Genomic DNA, 17,167 nt, shown 5'->3' with positions numbered 1-17,167 from the left:
GAACAGTTCAGAAGCTTGACGCTCTGTCTCTACCTTATAAAACTGGACTATTCCTTCCCTTGTCATTTTTTGCTTTTTGCCTCTTGTTTAATCCTTGTCCTTTAGGAGACTGACTATTGATTTGAATGTAGTCTACTAATATTTCCAAGACTGAATTTTGGTGGTGGTAAAGTCTTTGTTTGCAAGATCCCATCCTGTAGGTCTTCCAGTGAATTTCATCCCTGCTCAGTTTGCCTGATTGCTGTAACTGACATAAGTTGTCTTGGTAGAGGAGGCTGTAAATCAAAAAACCAAAAACAAACAACAACAAAAAACAAAGTTCAGGATTTTTAGAATCAAGAGAGAAGGAAAAAAAGAAACATATTTAGCATTTGAACTCAGATGGTGTCCAGCTATATTTCCAAATAAAATGGCCCATGTTCATGGAATAAAGTAAGAAAGTTTAAGCATGTATATAAGCAGTGAGTAAGTTGGATCTCAAGTTCTGTGTTATTGATGATAACTTATTTTGTTTATGACTTGGGGAAACAGAGGTCAATAGACAAGAACAATGATGAGTGGTTTTAGCATACTTGTAACAGAATTTCAACATACTATTTGTCTGGTATTATTTTGGTTGATTTCTGTATAGATGTTTTTTAATTTAGAGCTTGGATTTTTCTCTCTCTTCTACTGGTTGAAGACAACTTTGCAGCTAGTAGTGAGTTGTCCATCTAGAAGGAGGCTTATGCTCCTTGAAAGGAGCAAAGCCCAACATGGGAAACATCTCTCCAAGTTAGCAAAACTGAGTAGTAATGCCTACATCACATATTCTCTGGAGAGCCTTCAGACACAAAGCATATAAGTGAGCCAGCAGAAATGCTTATGAGAGCATAGGCTGTATTTTAGAGCTGTCATGCTATTATAGTCTCCTTATGTTGATGGTCAGCTGATCATTTCTTCCTTTGGGCAAAGCTGATGATACCCCTTGTTCAGAATGAGGCAATATGGTGAGAAAGTTAAACAAAAAAAAAAAGTGAACAACTATGAATCTTATGTGGAAGTTTGTGTCAGCTTCTAGCCCTTATATCTTATCCTTTTGCTGTAAAAAATATGTCCCAAGTCTCCACTGTTGTGTTAAGGTAGTGGTGGGAACAGGGAAGTGGTGACATCAGGTCTCACAGGCAGATCCCTAATTTTAAACCAGTTGGGTACCTGGCAAATCAGACTGCTGGGGGACTGAGTCTCTTTTTTGTCTCTATAATAAGGTCTATGTCACACTGCATAAAGAGGAATTTGGCTTCCCAAATATGTTTTCTATTCCTTCTGCTACAGACATGTTCTGCTTATGATAGTGAAGACTGCAGCTGGCAGGATGAAAATAATTTGATGGCACAAAAGTTGTCTGGTCTATAGATTCAAAGATCTTAATTCTATTCCCATACCTTCCTTCCTTCCTTCAATTTCTTTTTTCTGTATAGAATCCAGTGGGAACAGCTGAGATAGATAGGAAAAGGATTCATCATGCTAACTGCTAAATCCAGCCCAACACTGTGATGATTTGGGAAGAACAGACTACAGAAACCAAGAAATGACAGTTTCTCTCTCCTGTACCAAAGATTAAACTAAATCAAGATCACTAAAATTGCTGCAAAATAATAGTAGGTAGTATAAATAACTAAGTTTGCTGCTTGCTTTTTCTTCATGTTTTCTTTGAGTTACTGGGCAATTTGATTCTAATATTACATTTGCCATTTTGTAAGACACAACAGAACCAGACCATTATAATTCATATATCACAATAATTTTTGTTCCCTAAGAATGTATATATAAGAATGAATAATCAAAAGGATGCTGCAAAACTTAATATTTCTTACTTCCACTTGTACAGGTAGCTCCAGTACTTTGTGTCTGGAAGAGCTAGTTCATGAAAGGATTGTTTTTGGCACACTAGGCAAGTCTTTCACATAGTTGAATACGGTATTCCAGCACCCACATGAAATAGCTTTATTTGCATGTATTGGGACACTTGAAGCAAATATAGCCTCATTTACATTTTTCAGATCTTTCAGATGGGATGTACTGCTCCCATCTGAACTCTCCCATGCTCCCACAGCTGGATTTCTGAGAGGATTCTATTTTTCCTTTGGCCTGTTAAGTTCCTTCTGAAAATAATGCAGGACTGCTGAAATGGCACCGAGTTCCTTAGAGCATAAAAGGATTTTGTTCCCAGCTAAGAAATAACAAATAAATGCACATCTGCAAACTCTGCACTCTTGGGAACAAAAGGATGGAGGGAGCAGAGCTTATTTTTTTCTGTCACCCTGAAAATAGGCTCAAATACGTGATCAGGTTAAGCTAGCTTACCACATTACCCTGTATCAGCTGAGTTCTATGATAACTTTTCATGTGTATGTTTTTAGCCCACAGCGATGTAACATAATCGGATTTATCACAACTCAGTAAGCTGAATTATGTGAGGACGTTTGCAAGAAGCTCAAAATAAAAAAATAAGTAGCTACTACACCTCAGCTGATTTAAAGTAACTTGTTAATTTGCTGTAACTTTGTTGTATGTCTGAGACTTAAATAGCTTTGACAGAATTAATCTAGGACTGATCAAGAAACAAAAATTATCCTATTGAGTTCTGAGTGTTGTTACTTTAAAAAATGATAGCACAGGAAGCTAGTGTAAATAGTAGTTCAAAATGTATTAAATCTAATCTCATCTCCAAACAATGGTTTTTTACTTGATGAATATTGCAAGCGTCTTTATAGTTCACTGTAATAAGCCTACAGTTTCTGTCTGGGGATCTGAAAGTTTCAGCAACTGGTGTCCTGCTCTTTAAGACTGTTAGCATTTCATAGTAATAACATGAACCACATTTGGCAAGCATAGGTGGCCAGAGAAAGTAACAGACTTGCCTCAAAATATTTCTGGGAATGAACATTCTTTTCTAGCTCCTGTTACTACATTGCTGTTGGAATGAGACAAAAAGAAAAAGAATAAAATAAAAGAGGATCTAAAGCAATTTAGAATTATTATTGTGATCTGACCTATATGCATTTAAAGTACTTGTCATTATTATGCCTTCTGTAATTGCATCTGGATATTTTTTTTTTCATCCTGTTTCCCAGATACAATTTGTTTTCCACTGAATATGAATGTATTTCCACAAAAAACCATGACTGTATTCATGCAGGGACAACATGGAATAAAGTCTGTTACATGGAATAGGACAAACCAGACAGAGCAGAGCTGTCTCTGGATGGGAAGCAAAAGGAATTACCTGACGGTCTCATCTTATTTCTCACCTGGTTATAACCATTGTTATCAGTACCAGTATTTGTGCTTGGGAAATGGCGGGAAACACTTGCCACCCACTTCTGGTATACTAGGAATAGCCTGATTTGTTGCGATCAGCTTCATATACTATTATTGAAAAGAAACATCTACCTCACATGGAGTCAGCACAAGAAGAAATTTTGCAATGTTGAGAGGTTGTTACTATTGACCTAGTGAAAAGAACTTACGTAGCATTGTGCACTGATAATTCACAGGAACCTACAAAAGTTTTGACAATAACTATTTTGGCAGAAAAGAGGGAAGTTGATAAAATCCAAATGGTACAGAACAATTTTGGGGAAGGGAGAAACCCATCTTGAGGCCAAGAGCTCAATTATATAAGGACACCTCTCTGGAGTGCAAATAACTTGACTCTGAATTTTTGCCTATGAAACATTATGATGCCTGGATCAAAGCCTAGAGAGGATATACTCCTAGTGAGCTCAGAATTATATAGATGTGCTACTGTTAAAATCATGTTTAGAGCACAGTAAATAAGCATTACCCTGCACACATCACACTACTGGAGAAGCAGACTTGCTTCCAATAGCAGCTGTTTCCATGAATTATGCATAATCATAGTTTAAGGAATACCAGACACAGCATTTCTTAATTAGGTACAGTAGATAAACAACAGATGCCCAAGACTTTCTTATTAACACTCTTTCTCACCCTACTGTGGAATCCCTCCTTTGACCTTTCCTCAGAAGTTTATCATTTTGCAAACTCAGCAAAATCCACCTCTCCCTTCTGAATTTTCTTTTGGTGACTTCTGAAGATTTGAGAAATTATTGAGTTCTTATATTTCCATGCTATTATTTGATCAACAAGGAATTTCATTGCCTTTCTCCTTTTGTCCTTTGTTATATGTCATAATCTGAAGCTGTATAAACCCATAGCTCAGTCTAGCAGATTTACACATTTTGAAGGGTCATGAGTTTTTCAAGTGAATTGGTTTGCACTCAGTATCCTCCATGCATCAGCAACTATAATATGGTATACTTATGGACTATTTTTATATAGTCTTCAATCTGGCAAACTCTGATTGAATTCAGTGGGGGGTTGCATTTTTCTGAAATAAGTACAATATTTTTCTGCAAACTCGGTACTGACTTGTCTGAATGTACTCAAGCAAAATAGTACTATTTAATCTCCTGTCAACATCAACAAAAAGTAATAAAAATTCAAAAAAACCCCCTCATTTGCAGTAAAATGACTGAAAAAATTGTCTTTAACTGTAATAGCTGCTGTCCATTCCATATGACCTCTAACTCCTCAATAGAAACCAATTCTCCTTTACTACTAAGCTCTGGGGATAAAGTTACTGGCTCTACTCATATTTGATTATTATTATTGTGAAGTCCAGTTCATAAGACTGTATGTCATGTGGTGGAATGGAAGATATAACCTCTGTTTTCTTCTATACCAGAGCAATTTAAAGATGTGTCAAGATTCAAGAACTTTTCTGACATGGGAAAGAACTTTTTTCCATTACTAACCCATGACGTATTAGAACATGTAATGATTAAGCTGTATATGAATTATCACGATTTTGTACCAAGATGAGTAGGACCACAATAAAAACCTGGATGGAAAATGTTATTCTGGGAAGCATTAGTACTCATGAGTTGTGATAAATGAACAAGTCAACAAATATTAAGTTAAAGTGGAAAGGTAAAAAGTATTATTTTCACTTCTGTATCTAACTGCCAAATAAAAAGTTAGCTGTTTTCATTATATTTTTTTCAACAGCCTTTGAGTTTTGAATATACAATGATGACCATAAATACACCTCATGAACTGTCAGGACATACCACGACTGGCACAGCAATGCACAACACATCAAATTAGCACTAGCTAAAACAGATCATTTTAAAAAGATGCAGCTTTCCAAAATCTGCTTGTGCTTTTTTTTTTTTTTTTTCTTTTTTTACTAGCCTTCTGTGAAAAACAATTTGTTTGAAACAACTCTAGGCATTCCTGCATTCGGCAGTACATGAATTCTGACACATCTTCACTGGATTCATGCAGAACAAGCAACAAAAAGAATAAAGTTTATTATTAAAAGAAAGTGCATTCTTGTGAACGTACATCTATTAGGAAGTGCTGCCACTCTTGACCATGGGAAAGTCTACAGATGACTTACTGTTGGTTTCAAGACTTTCACACAGTTCAGTTTTGACCTCGCCATTTGGTCTGTCATTTCCTTTTTGGGTCAGTTTGCTTTGCATTGTGGCAGCTGTCACTACAGCCTTGAAGCTCCGCTTCCGTTTTTGAACATTCTGCTCTGGATGAAAAATGATAATATAAACCTTGGGCATGTAGAGCATGCCCAGAGACACAGAAGCACTTAAACTCATGGAGACAGTAAGTGTTGTTGTCTGGATGTACATCTGGGGAAGGAAAGAAACAACAACATAAAAATCATTGTTATATTAATTTAATATAAGAAGGAAAATAAAGTAATTGACTTAAAATTACTAGGTAGAAAGGGAACCAATAACATTCTTCCTTTTCTGTACATACATCAGAAGGACCCTTGACTTTGGTTGCCTTTAATTATAGTCAAGTATGGCTGTTTCATGTTGGTTTTTTAACCTTAAGAGTAGATGGTAGAAACAACATAATATTTATTAAACTTAATTCTCATAAAAGTAATCAAGATGTTGTAGCAACTGCATTTTCAGAAAATAAACAAATATATCTGTACAGGAAAAGAGGAGTGACAATAGGGTTACTTTGTATCATCTACTTTAATACACAGAAGCCTCTACAACAATATTCCATGTGGTGATTCAGCAGTGTGTGCAGCATGGTTCAACCAGCAGCAGGCATAATGCAGAATCTAATTAATTCTTTGATATATTCTTTGAGTTTCAAGCTTGGGGGAAAAAAAAAAATAGTTTCTCCGTAGTGAAGCTTAAATATTCTTGAGTTTGGGAGGGGGTTGTTTGTTTTTAACATTTCCACCTAACTGTTGAATTCTAGTCACAATGCTCTGTTGGCACACAATAAATACATTAATTTGTCACAGTCCTAACTCAGAAATCAGAAAATCGGGGAACCAGGAAATCAGATCACAAAGGACCTCAGTCCCCTATAGATACGAAGGAAAAATCTGACATTTCTGAGTAAGTCTGTCTATTGTTTGTTACCACCTACAAAATGAAAGCAACTCTGGTCTTCCATAGTCCCATAAAAGAAAATGACAATGATCACTCTGTAAGAACAGCAGAGAGAAGTTTCTATCTGGAGAAGTATTCAGATAGTGTGTTAGAAATACTAATTGTAGTTCTGCTCAACATTTATTTTTTCTTAGGAAATTATATTTTATTAGACATTTTATGAGGCAACAATTTTATTTTACAATTCTCTGTGGTTTGCTAAACTGAATAGGAAATCTCTCAGTAATCATGTTGTTATGCTGAAAAAGATACTGAAGTAAAACCTGTTCATTGCCTTGGCAGTGGCTTCACTGACATTTTTGTCAGCCATTTTTTTTAAGCACTAGCCAATACTATCACATTAGCCTGGAGATAAGGTAGTAAGTCTGTCTGCAATGTCAGCTTCAGATCATCTGTTTTTATTAAGTGTCCTTGGGTAACTTGGCCCTTGGCAGAAAAGTAGAGATATAATAAACTGGTGTGCAGTCACTATTATAGTTGAACATTTTTTAATGTCTTTCAGCTTACAAAGTTTTTCCATTAGATAGTTTCTCCTTAGAGATCACAAATAAACTGTGCTCTCACTTAAAGCAATGTTAGGTGAGAAATGTGACAAATGTATTTTGGAAGTGTGGACTGTTACTCTGAACCACCTTGCAAAGTATCTGTGTAATTGTACAGAAAACTGCCAAATATTACCATAAAATGAGGGATAGCCCAATCTACTCTTTAAGAAAAGACTGGCAATGCTTCAAGATTTGTAAGAAGCTGAACCTGCTTTCAGGGACAGCACCAGACTGAAAAGACAATCGGGATTGTCTTCCTATTGTGTTGACAAAAGTTACAGGAGCAACACCTTCCTTCATTTCAATAATACATCAAGACAATACATCAGGAAATATACACAATACAGTCTTTTCTCACACCAGTGAAATAATTCTATTCCATTCAATCTCCAAAATGACAGTGGTGTGCCTGAAAGCAGAGCTTGACATACATTTTACATGAACACTTCTAAAGAAAACCTCACACAGTTACATTAATAAGCAGTTGTTTTCAGACTTCTGTGGAAGGATCTCTGTGCAGATGCATGTTCACATGCAAACAGCACCAATGACATATCCCTTTCTCTCCGAACCAGATTGTCTGATCTCCAATTAAACTGGTACAGCAGTGGCTTTTAGGGTTAAGTGTTGCATTGTGGCATCCGAAAGCAGAAGTATTTTGGTTCCTAAAGATGCATATATTTCCTAATCGGATTTGCAAAACTGAAATTAATGCAAGTAATACCTTTAACAAACTGTATTGCATATGAAAATTCCATTAAACATAAAAAATCCTTTTTTGAAGCCTTATCATTTTTTAAACTCCAACTCATCACAGTTAAGTGGCTAGTTGAGCCTCACTCATGGAATCTATAACAATGCCTGGCATTTAAATACATATTTTTTAAGTCCTTATCAAGTACCCAAGCTGTAAGGCTCGTCTTTCTCTCATAGTTCAGTATAAGAGTTACATGATAAAAAAGGATAAAGAACCTCTGGATGTTATAGGGTAAAATACATACATTCATGTAATAGTACTAGTCACATTAGCAGCAAATACATGCATTATGGTAAATCTCAATGAACTTTTTTGTGATAAGAAGTCCCACAGTACTAAGTTCTTACAAATACTAAAGAGAAAACATGTCTGCCTGAAAGTTTACATTCAAGTAAGCTTCATAAGTGAATCAACTCTAAATCTGATCATGCATTCACTGAAATAATTAGAGCCCATGGATTGCAATGCACTTAGTGCAAGTATTTTGCATGAGCTATATCATTACATCTAATGTATTTTCTGTGGATTTAATTGAAATGACCAGCACAACAGCCTATTTAAAAAAATCCAAATCACAGATAGTTTCACATTGCAGATTACAGTTCATATGCAGTGGGATTTATTTCTAATGATTGCTGTGTTTTTGAACCAGCCATTATAATTATTGAAACATTAAAACTAGAATGATTTGGGAATTTTCCAACAGAACAGTTTTCAAATAGTGAATAGAGTCTTTAGAGGGCTTCGGCCTCAGGGATACTGTTTTGCATGGATCACCCTTACTACTTACTCTTTAATGAAGCTAATGAGAAAGAAGGGCTTCAAGAAACGTGCTAGACCTTGAGAGGAAGGCTTTGAACATACACTTACATGTACACATTCTGTGTGGTGTGTATATCAGTCTGACTCCATACGTTAATGCAATTGCATACTCAGCTGGAGACTTGTCAATGACAGTCTGGGTCTGATTCCTTTTCCTATTAGAATCATAGAATCATAGAATAGTTTGGGTTGGAAGGGACCTTTAAAGGTCATCTAGTCCAACCCCCCTGCAATAAGCAGGGACATCTTCAACTAGAACAGGTTGCTCAGAGCCCCGTCCAACCTGACCTTGAATGTTTCCAGGGATGGGGCATCCACCACCTCTCTGGGAAACCTGAGCCAGTGTTTCATCACCCTCAGCGTAAAAAATTTCTTCCTTATATCTAGTCTATATCTACCCTCTTTTAGTTTAGAAACATTACCCTTTCTTTTATCTCAACGGGCTTTACTTCTTTTTAAATGGTCCTTTGCAGTCTGAGTCTGCTTATAGGACAGGAACATCCCTTGCATCTAATATTTTCCATCTTTGGAGTGCCCCTTCTTGCAGCCTGATGAAGCACAAGTCTAGCAAACAGGATGCCACACACTTGGTTTGACTTTGTTTGACTCTTACCTTGTTTTATCCCTGACAAGAGGACAATGATGTTTTATGGCTGTGCATTCTGGGTACTTTTATTATTCTGGGAACATAACTACTTGTAACTTTTACAGATTTAGCTGCTCTAAAAATCAAGGAGCAACAAAAGTAGTTCAGCTTAATAAGATATGAGGTCTGAATAATTTTTCATGTGTCTCACAGTGGTAGCTCACTCTACAGGAGAATAAAGGTCCCTTTCTCACAACGATTCATGGTTAACAGAAATGAATTTCCTCACGCTAAAATCCCTTCTGAACCACAAACTTTTTGTCCAATAAAGCCTTTCACAGATGTAACAAAGACTGCTATATCTATTCTCCTTGTTCTTGACAGTCAGAAGATATAAGACAGAAAACTAAAACCATTGTAGCACAAGAAAAAAAAATCTTTATACTGTGGGAAAAAAATTTAGGCCTAAATACCTTCCTGTTTCCATCCCCCATCCCAACCCCACACCAGAACAGATACAGGACTTCTTATGTACCGTTTTCCACCTCCACAATTGACAAAGGATCCCTCACAACAGACTGTCTCATGTAAATGATCTAGACCCTGTGTACCCACTCAGACACATAATCTGTCTATCTTACAAATGACCTGGACCCTTTCCTCATCAGAAGGGTCCTACAAGCTTGGTAATATAGCTTCTGACTGCCTCAGCAGCTAAAATAGATAATGACTGTGTGGATATTTAGGGATTTTCTATCTTCTACAATTGATTCTAGGAGTACGTGTCTCCTTCTTTCTACTTTGAAAGTTAAATGCGACATAGGAAATATTGGGACACCCAGAAAGGATATTTTAGAAAAACACAGATTCTCTGATGGCTTCTTCAATTTGGAAGTACTTGAAAGTGAATTGCCTCCTTGGTAACCTGAAAAATTTTTATGCATCAAAGCAGGTGTGCGCACCAAATTGTCCCAGTGCAGGTAGCTGCATGATTACCTCTCAGCTAGGTTTCACTGCTTAGAATTGAAATATCCCCCAAGTCCTGAGTAGTGTCCCATCAGTTTCGTGCTTGCAGAGGCAATGTCATGCACACAGCATGCCTTGAGTTCAACACAAAGCAACCACTTTCATTAGAGAAAAAAAATAGTGGTAATGTCACAACTTTTGTCCAGATTGCTTCCCTGGTTTGAGTCCTCCCCTACTTTCACACATAAGATTATATTCAAGCTCTCTTCAGAATTATGGTTTTCTCATGCTATTTATTTTCCGTTTCTACTCAGTTTTAATAGGTCATATAGAGGATACCTCCCACCCAGCCTGTTCCCTAATCTGGTTTTAATAGTATATCCTGAATAGGTGGGAGATATGGCTATTGTGATCTCTTGAGTGAATTGAATCTAAGTTTTCCACTTTGGTGCAAGTTCTTTAACTGCTAGTAGTGGTAACACAGAAGATGAACTGAAGTCCAGTAGTTAGTGAAGTGCTAAACCACAAAGGGAAGGCTTGGTACATCTCAAGCTGTCCGGGTGCCTAGTGTAGATCCAACTCACCTACTTGCACTCCAAAGAGAAGTGGATGTTTAAAAAGACACAGCTGGTCTGATGTCTCTTATTGGCTAATTCTGTACAATTTGCCCTTTAGAAGTGCCTTTCTCCGCAGGCTAAAGAAACAGCCTCGGTATCAAACACTGGAGTCTGAACCATCCTGCTGAAAAAGATAGAGCCAGATAGGCACTCTTGAATGTGTCCCACACTGCCAGTAACAGAGCAGAAGACTGAATTATGATTTAATTTTTCCCTTATCGTTGTTACCAAATAGTTTATGTCTCTTATGTGAATCTTCTCAGCTCCTTCAGCCAGTTTCATTTTTGAAGGCCAGAATTGCAGCAAGCTTTGTTTCCCACAAGGGTTTTTCGCTGTCATACCCTCCTGCCACTCTTGCCTTCACTCACAGCTGTTGGAAGCCTTTACCAGATCATTCATAGCCAGAAGATAAATGATACATCATAAAATAAAGATACATGCCATCTATCCACAGGCATCTCACAGATTGGGAAAGACAGCTAAATGGTCCCTCTCCGTTTGTGGTGGAGAGAGCATGAGTCTTTTCAGTCTCAGTAAAACACTGAAAGCATTCATAGCCATCCTCCCTCTGCTGCAGAATCTAGAGGGTTTAGAAAAAGACAGTCCCGTTCTTCTTTTAAAGTCATGCACATGCCATAACGCTACAATTGCTTTTGCATGTGTTGCTGCTTGCTAAAGAGTTGACTGGATGACAACATTTATCGTTTCACAGTTGTGTTCACAAATCACAAAGAAATGCCATGTAATGGATTCCACACCAAAAATCAATATGGAAAAGCCTGGCTGCAGGCAAATATATTTGAAACCAGGAAAGTATAAACAGGGAGGTAACAATGCTGACAAGGTGCCAATAACTAACAAAAGGATTCATGCTTCTCTGCAGAACCTCCACCCCCATAAGCTTACACCTACAGATTTTTATTGTTTTCAGTGCACAGCATACTTTTCTGTCTGGACCTGTGGGAAGAAAATTCATCTTTTCTTGAAGAAAAACATTACAGGTGCGAGTCAGTTGTTGTTTTGCTCATATAACAAGATTATTTGCCAGGTATAAGATAAACTTCATGGAATGAGTATTCTTCAAACATTTGTTCCATTAGAAAACATGGGAAACTACATAACATATGTATTTTTTAACCTTTTAAAAACATTTCTTACCAAACTACCGATTAAAATGAGGCTTTGAGAGAAAAAGTCAAAGTCTTTTCACAGACATGAAAGTACGACATTCATTAGTTTATTATCTCTAGCAGTAAACGTAGGCTGTAATTCTGTACATTGCAGAGAAAACTGAGAAAACAAATCCTCTTTATTTTTGTCTGTACATTTCAGTTGCTTTCAGAAACTTTAAGAGAAAGGAAAGATCTAGTAAGTGATTTCAAATTAAATGTGTGCCAGCTTTAAAAAGTAAGAACTTTCATTAAAGCTTGGATGTGAGAGGAGCTATAAAAGCTTGTAGCCTCGGTAGAACATGTATATACCTGCATTTCAGAAACTGAATTATGGTAACAATGTCACCATTCAGATTTTCTACTTAAGTCTAATTTTGACCTTTCCTGCAATATTTATAAGTATTCCCTTTCTACCCATAAATTATTTTATGCAAAGAAAGGAATGGCTTTACTAGGTCTTTTTTTAGCATTGTATTTATTATTTTGAGGTAAGTAGATACAGAGAGCTCAGAGTCCTCAGCTGCTCATTGGAAATGGTATGTTCCACAACTGCACATTGCAATGTTTGCATTGCATAGTTTCCCCTCCAAAGTGTTTTTTCACCACATGCCTAAAACTAACCTTAGTTCATCCAGACATTTTCCAGTGACTTCTCAATACCTGATTTTACCACAGAGGAAGAGTAGGACAGCAGTATCCCAAACAAAAACAACTCCTGAAACTCAGATAATGGGAATTTGAAGACATTCACTTCACCAAGCTTTGCTAATCTGCCCTGTCATTTGGGAACAACTTCTCCTTGGACCAGTAATAGTTGCCCAACTCTGTGTATTTCTTCATCTCATTTCCTAACAAGACATGATTCCTTTGTCACACGCAGGGTAATAGGATACCATTGTAATGTATCAAATAAGAAAAAAATAGTTGATCTCTAGGGCGGGAACAACTTTCAAATTAAATGTGTGCCAGCTTTAAAAAGTAAGAACTTTCATTAAAGCTTGGATGTGAGAGGAGCTATAAAAGCTTGTAGCCTCGGTAGAACATGTATATACCTGCATTTCAGAAACTGAATTATGGTAACAATGTCACCATTCAGATTTTCTACTTAAGTCTAATTTTGACCTTTCCTGCAATATTTATAAGTATTCCCTTTCTACCCATAAATTATTTTATGCAAAGAAAGGAATGGCTTTACTAGGTCTTTTTTTAGCATTGTATTTATTATTTTGAGGTAAGTAGATACAGAGAGCTCAGAGTCCTCAGCTGCTCATTGGAAATGGTATGTTCCACAACTGCACATTGCAATGTTTGCATTGCATAGTTTCCCCTCCAAAGTGTTTTTTCACCACATGCCTAAAACTAACCTTAGTTCATCCAGACATTTTCCAGTGACTTCTCAATACCTGATTTTACCACAGAGGAAGAGTAGGACAGCAGTATCCCAAACAAAAACAACTCCTGAAACTCAGATAATGGGAATTTGAAGACATTCACTTCACCAAGCTTTGCTAATCTGCCCTGTCATTTGGGAACAACTTCTCCTTGGACCAGTAATAGTTGCCCAACTCTGTGTATTTCTTCATCTCATTTCCTAACAAGACATGATTCCTTTGTCACACGCAGGGTAATAGGATACCATTGTAATGTATCAAATAAAAAAAAAAAAATAGTTGATCTCTAGGGCTGGGGAACAACTAATAAATATAATACTCTACCACTATGTCTATATATTAGACAATGAAACAATGCTATGGTATAAGCCAGGGCACTAGGACTTTTAAACCGTTAAACTGTTAGAGCACTCCCAGCATGAGTGGGCCTGGGCCTGGACCAACTCACACTCTCCCAAACCCTTCCCAGGAGTTTGCCTACAGTGTGGGACAATTCCCACTATGTAATGTTGATATACCCACACTGCTCTTGATGAGAGATTAAGAGATTTTAATATTATAAATCTAGTGAGACTGTGACAACTGGCTTCATGGCCTGTGAATATTTTTGACAATGTATAGTTACTATTTTAGATAGAGCCTAAGAGGACAACACAGGAGACATCCATGCAGACCAAGGGATGAACTGATTGAGAGCAGCTCTGGAGAGAAGGACTCGGAGATACCGGTGGATGAAAAATTGGATATGAGCCAGCAATGTGTACTTGCAGCCCAGAAAGCCAATCATATCCTGGACTGCATAACAAGAACTGTGGCCAGCACATTGAGGGAGGTGATTTTCCCCCTCTACTCTGCTCTGGTGAGACCCCACCTGGAGTATTGAGTCCAGCTCTGGGGGCCCCAGTACAAGAAAAGCATGGACCTGTTAGTGCGGGTCCAGAGGAGGGCCACGAAAATGATCAGAGGGCTGGAACACCTCTCCTATGGAGAGAGGCTGATAAAGTTGGGATTGTTCAGAGAAGAGAAGAGAAGGCTCTGGGGAGACCTTATTGCAGCCTTTCAATGTATAAAGGGGGCTTATAAGAGAGACAAAGAGAGACTTTTTACCAAGGCCTGTAGTGACAGCTCAAGGAGCAACAGTTTTAACCTGAAAGAGGGTAGATTTAGATTGGATATAAGGAAGAATTTTTTTATTGAGGGTGGTGAGACACAGGAACAGGTTACCCAGAGAAGCTGTGGATGCCCCATCCCTGGAAGTGTTCAAGGTCAGGTTGGATGGGGCTCTGAGCAACCTGATCTAGTGAACAATGTCCCTGCCCATGGCAGGAGGTTGGAGTAGATGACCTTTAAAGGTCCCTTCCAGCCCAAACCATTCTATGATTCTATGACTCCTAGCAGCATGGTACTTTCTCAACATGGTGGACATTAATGGCAGTTGTCATTTCTATTGGCAAATGTCACCTCTAACCATAAAATTCTAGAAAATTGGCTTTTTTGCCTGTTTTAATTCCTTGGGTTTGTTCCTTCCTCTTCCCCTTATTTGTTTCAGTATACAAGCTTCAGATGTTTTAGCTCTTCTGCAATCGCTACATTTGAAAAAGCTTTCTGATGATGTGTAACCCCTGTAGACCTAGTCTGCAGTTTTACAGATAACATCATAGAACACTGGCATCAGAAATTATGCTGTTTTGTGGCAAAAGATGGAGAAGATTAGACTGAAACAAGTGTTGCATTATCAAATATTCTACTTATTAAAAATGAGCAACATTTTTGAAGAGAAAAAAATGTTCAGCTTTACTTCATCTGCAACACTTAATACAATGTTTTATTAAGAATAGCAATGAACTAAAGTCTGCTTCTTTACTGTGGTCCATCCTCAGGACATAGGTCTCATGGAAAATGCTAGGCACTTGCCTTGCAGACCTTCAAAGTAATTAAACATATCAGTAGGTAATTTGATTCTTTTTTCTTCTCATAAGTTAGGTTAGATATCACACTATCATACAGCTTACATATACCACAGCACATAATTTATTGCAGTATTACGGTTTTTAAAGGGCCATGTGATCCATTCACCTCATCAGCCTTACTATAAATAGAGCCACAGTAGTCCATCACTGACCAAAGACCAATCTCTACTATGTCTGTTGTAATGTGTATGCTGTCCTGATATTCAGGAGTACTGAACTCCAAAAGCTCAAGTAGAAAGTAGGTACTCATGATTTGTAAAACTAAGCTAAGAAATATCCAAATACCAGTTAAAAAAAAGTCAATAGTAAATAACTGTATTGGAAAAAGTCTGTGCTGCATGGAAATTCGGAGGAAGGACATTATTTAAAAGTAGTTCTTATGTTATACATTAATTGAATCTTCAACATAATGTAGAAGTAGGATTTTTATGGTATATTGTGTTACATTTAAGATCTACTTACGGGCAAAATGCCAAGCAAAGAATTTATTGTTAGTCTAATTAAAATCTTAACAGCCTAATCAAAACTTTAGCAAATATTTTTATTAATCCAGTTACAATGATCTTAGCTTTTACTGTTCAAATTATATAATTATTACAGGAAAATCTCATTAGTAATATAGCTAAATCTGTTATACATGAACTTCTGAGTATCAGTCCCTTTTCTCCAGTGGTACACATCCTGTCAGTGCTCCTCTGGTTCCTAAAGACAACAGATTCAGCCCTCTGCAAGAAGAATAGAGGGAAGGGGAGTTTATGTTGAATTGTCAGCATGCCAAGTCCTTCACCAGGAGAAGGTGCATGATGTTGATGGCTGGTGTTCCTTCCTCCTTAGTCCTGGGTCCAGCTGAGGTTGTTTTTCTACATTTTCTAACACTGTGTGCTTATTTCATCTTTTTAAAAATGAGTTCCCATCTACAATCCATCTACCTCCCCCCATTAACTGCTTATTAATTGAAATTAAGTCCCAGTTACTTTGTTACTGAGTGGCTTCACAGGTTTGTTAGATCTTTACCATATACAGTATTCAGAGAGCTAAGCTGAAACAAGTTAGACAATAGTCTTTTAACTGCTGGACAGTTGTTATCACAATTAACACAAGCTCAGGACACAAACCAAAATATATCCCGAAAGCCCACATTGACAGGTCAATGTAAAGCCTGTAGACTTTTCCTAGTAACAAAAAATCATATTTATTGGGCTACAGTTGGGTACTCTGTGCAACGGTGATTTTCAACCTTATTTCCAATTTTATTTAATAAAAAATATTCCTTTTAATAAGATTTCCAGATATTTTCTACCAGAGATGTAGTCCAGCCTTCAAATCACTTTCATACTCCTTTCAAATACTTATAAAATTAAAACCCCCGTTAGTCAAATGCATTCTGATTTGCACAACTTAGATCAATTCATCTAGATAAGACATAGCAAAATTTAGAGATTTTTTTTTTCACTTTTATAATTTTTAGCAAAATGTATTTTATATAAGATGTTTATTATTAATTCAGTCTTCAGGTATCTACTTTGAATGCAGACTGTATTTGCCCTAAGGCTAAAACAACTAGCAAATGTGGCAGGGGGACAAGTATTCAAAATACATTAATGTAGATTGGCACATCTTCAATTATAATCCATTTGAAAATATGGGAGCTAACATTTTGGAACACTCAAAACTCAAGCAGCCAGTTGGTAACCCCAAAATTGTCACTTTCATATGCATAATTGTCTAGTGATGAAAAAGAGAAAGAAATAAATCTGCCTTATAGAGAACTATGGAAAGATGTTACCAGGTGTCTTGATTTAGCCCCAGTTGGCAACTAAGCACCACACAGC

The 17,167-nt window shown here is 37.1% G+C and overlaps 1 protein-coding gene across 1 annotated transcript in view; it reads right to left on the bottom strand.

Annotated features, from left to right (window-relative positions):
• Positions 1 to 225: 225 nt before the first annotated feature.
• GRM8 (glutamate metabotropic receptor 8) overlaps positions 226 to 17,167 on the bottom strand; it is a 395,144-nt gene continuing 378,202 nt past the window's right edge. The window contains exons 9-10 of the mRNA XM_009286787.1: positions 5,471 to 5,717; positions 226 to 275 (exon numbers count right to left, since the gene is read on the bottom strand). Of these exons, the coding sequence (XP_009285062.1) occupies positions 226 to 275; positions 5,471 to 5,717 (297 nt within the window). The remainder of the gene's footprint in view (positions 276 to 5,470; positions 5,718 to 17,167) is intronic.

Source organism: Aptenodytes forsteri, unplaced genomic scaffold (genome assembly GCF_000699145.1).
Source record: "Aptenodytes forsteri isolate BGI_AS27 unplaced genomic scaffold, ASM69914v1 Scaffold166, whole genome shotgun sequence".
NCBI classification, from domain to species: Eukaryota; Metazoa; Chordata; class Aves; order Sphenisciformes; family Spheniscidae; genus Aptenodytes; species Aptenodytes forsteri.
The sequence above is the reverse complement of the archived record's forward strand: the minus strand, read 5'-3'. Positions and strand labels throughout refer to the sequence as shown.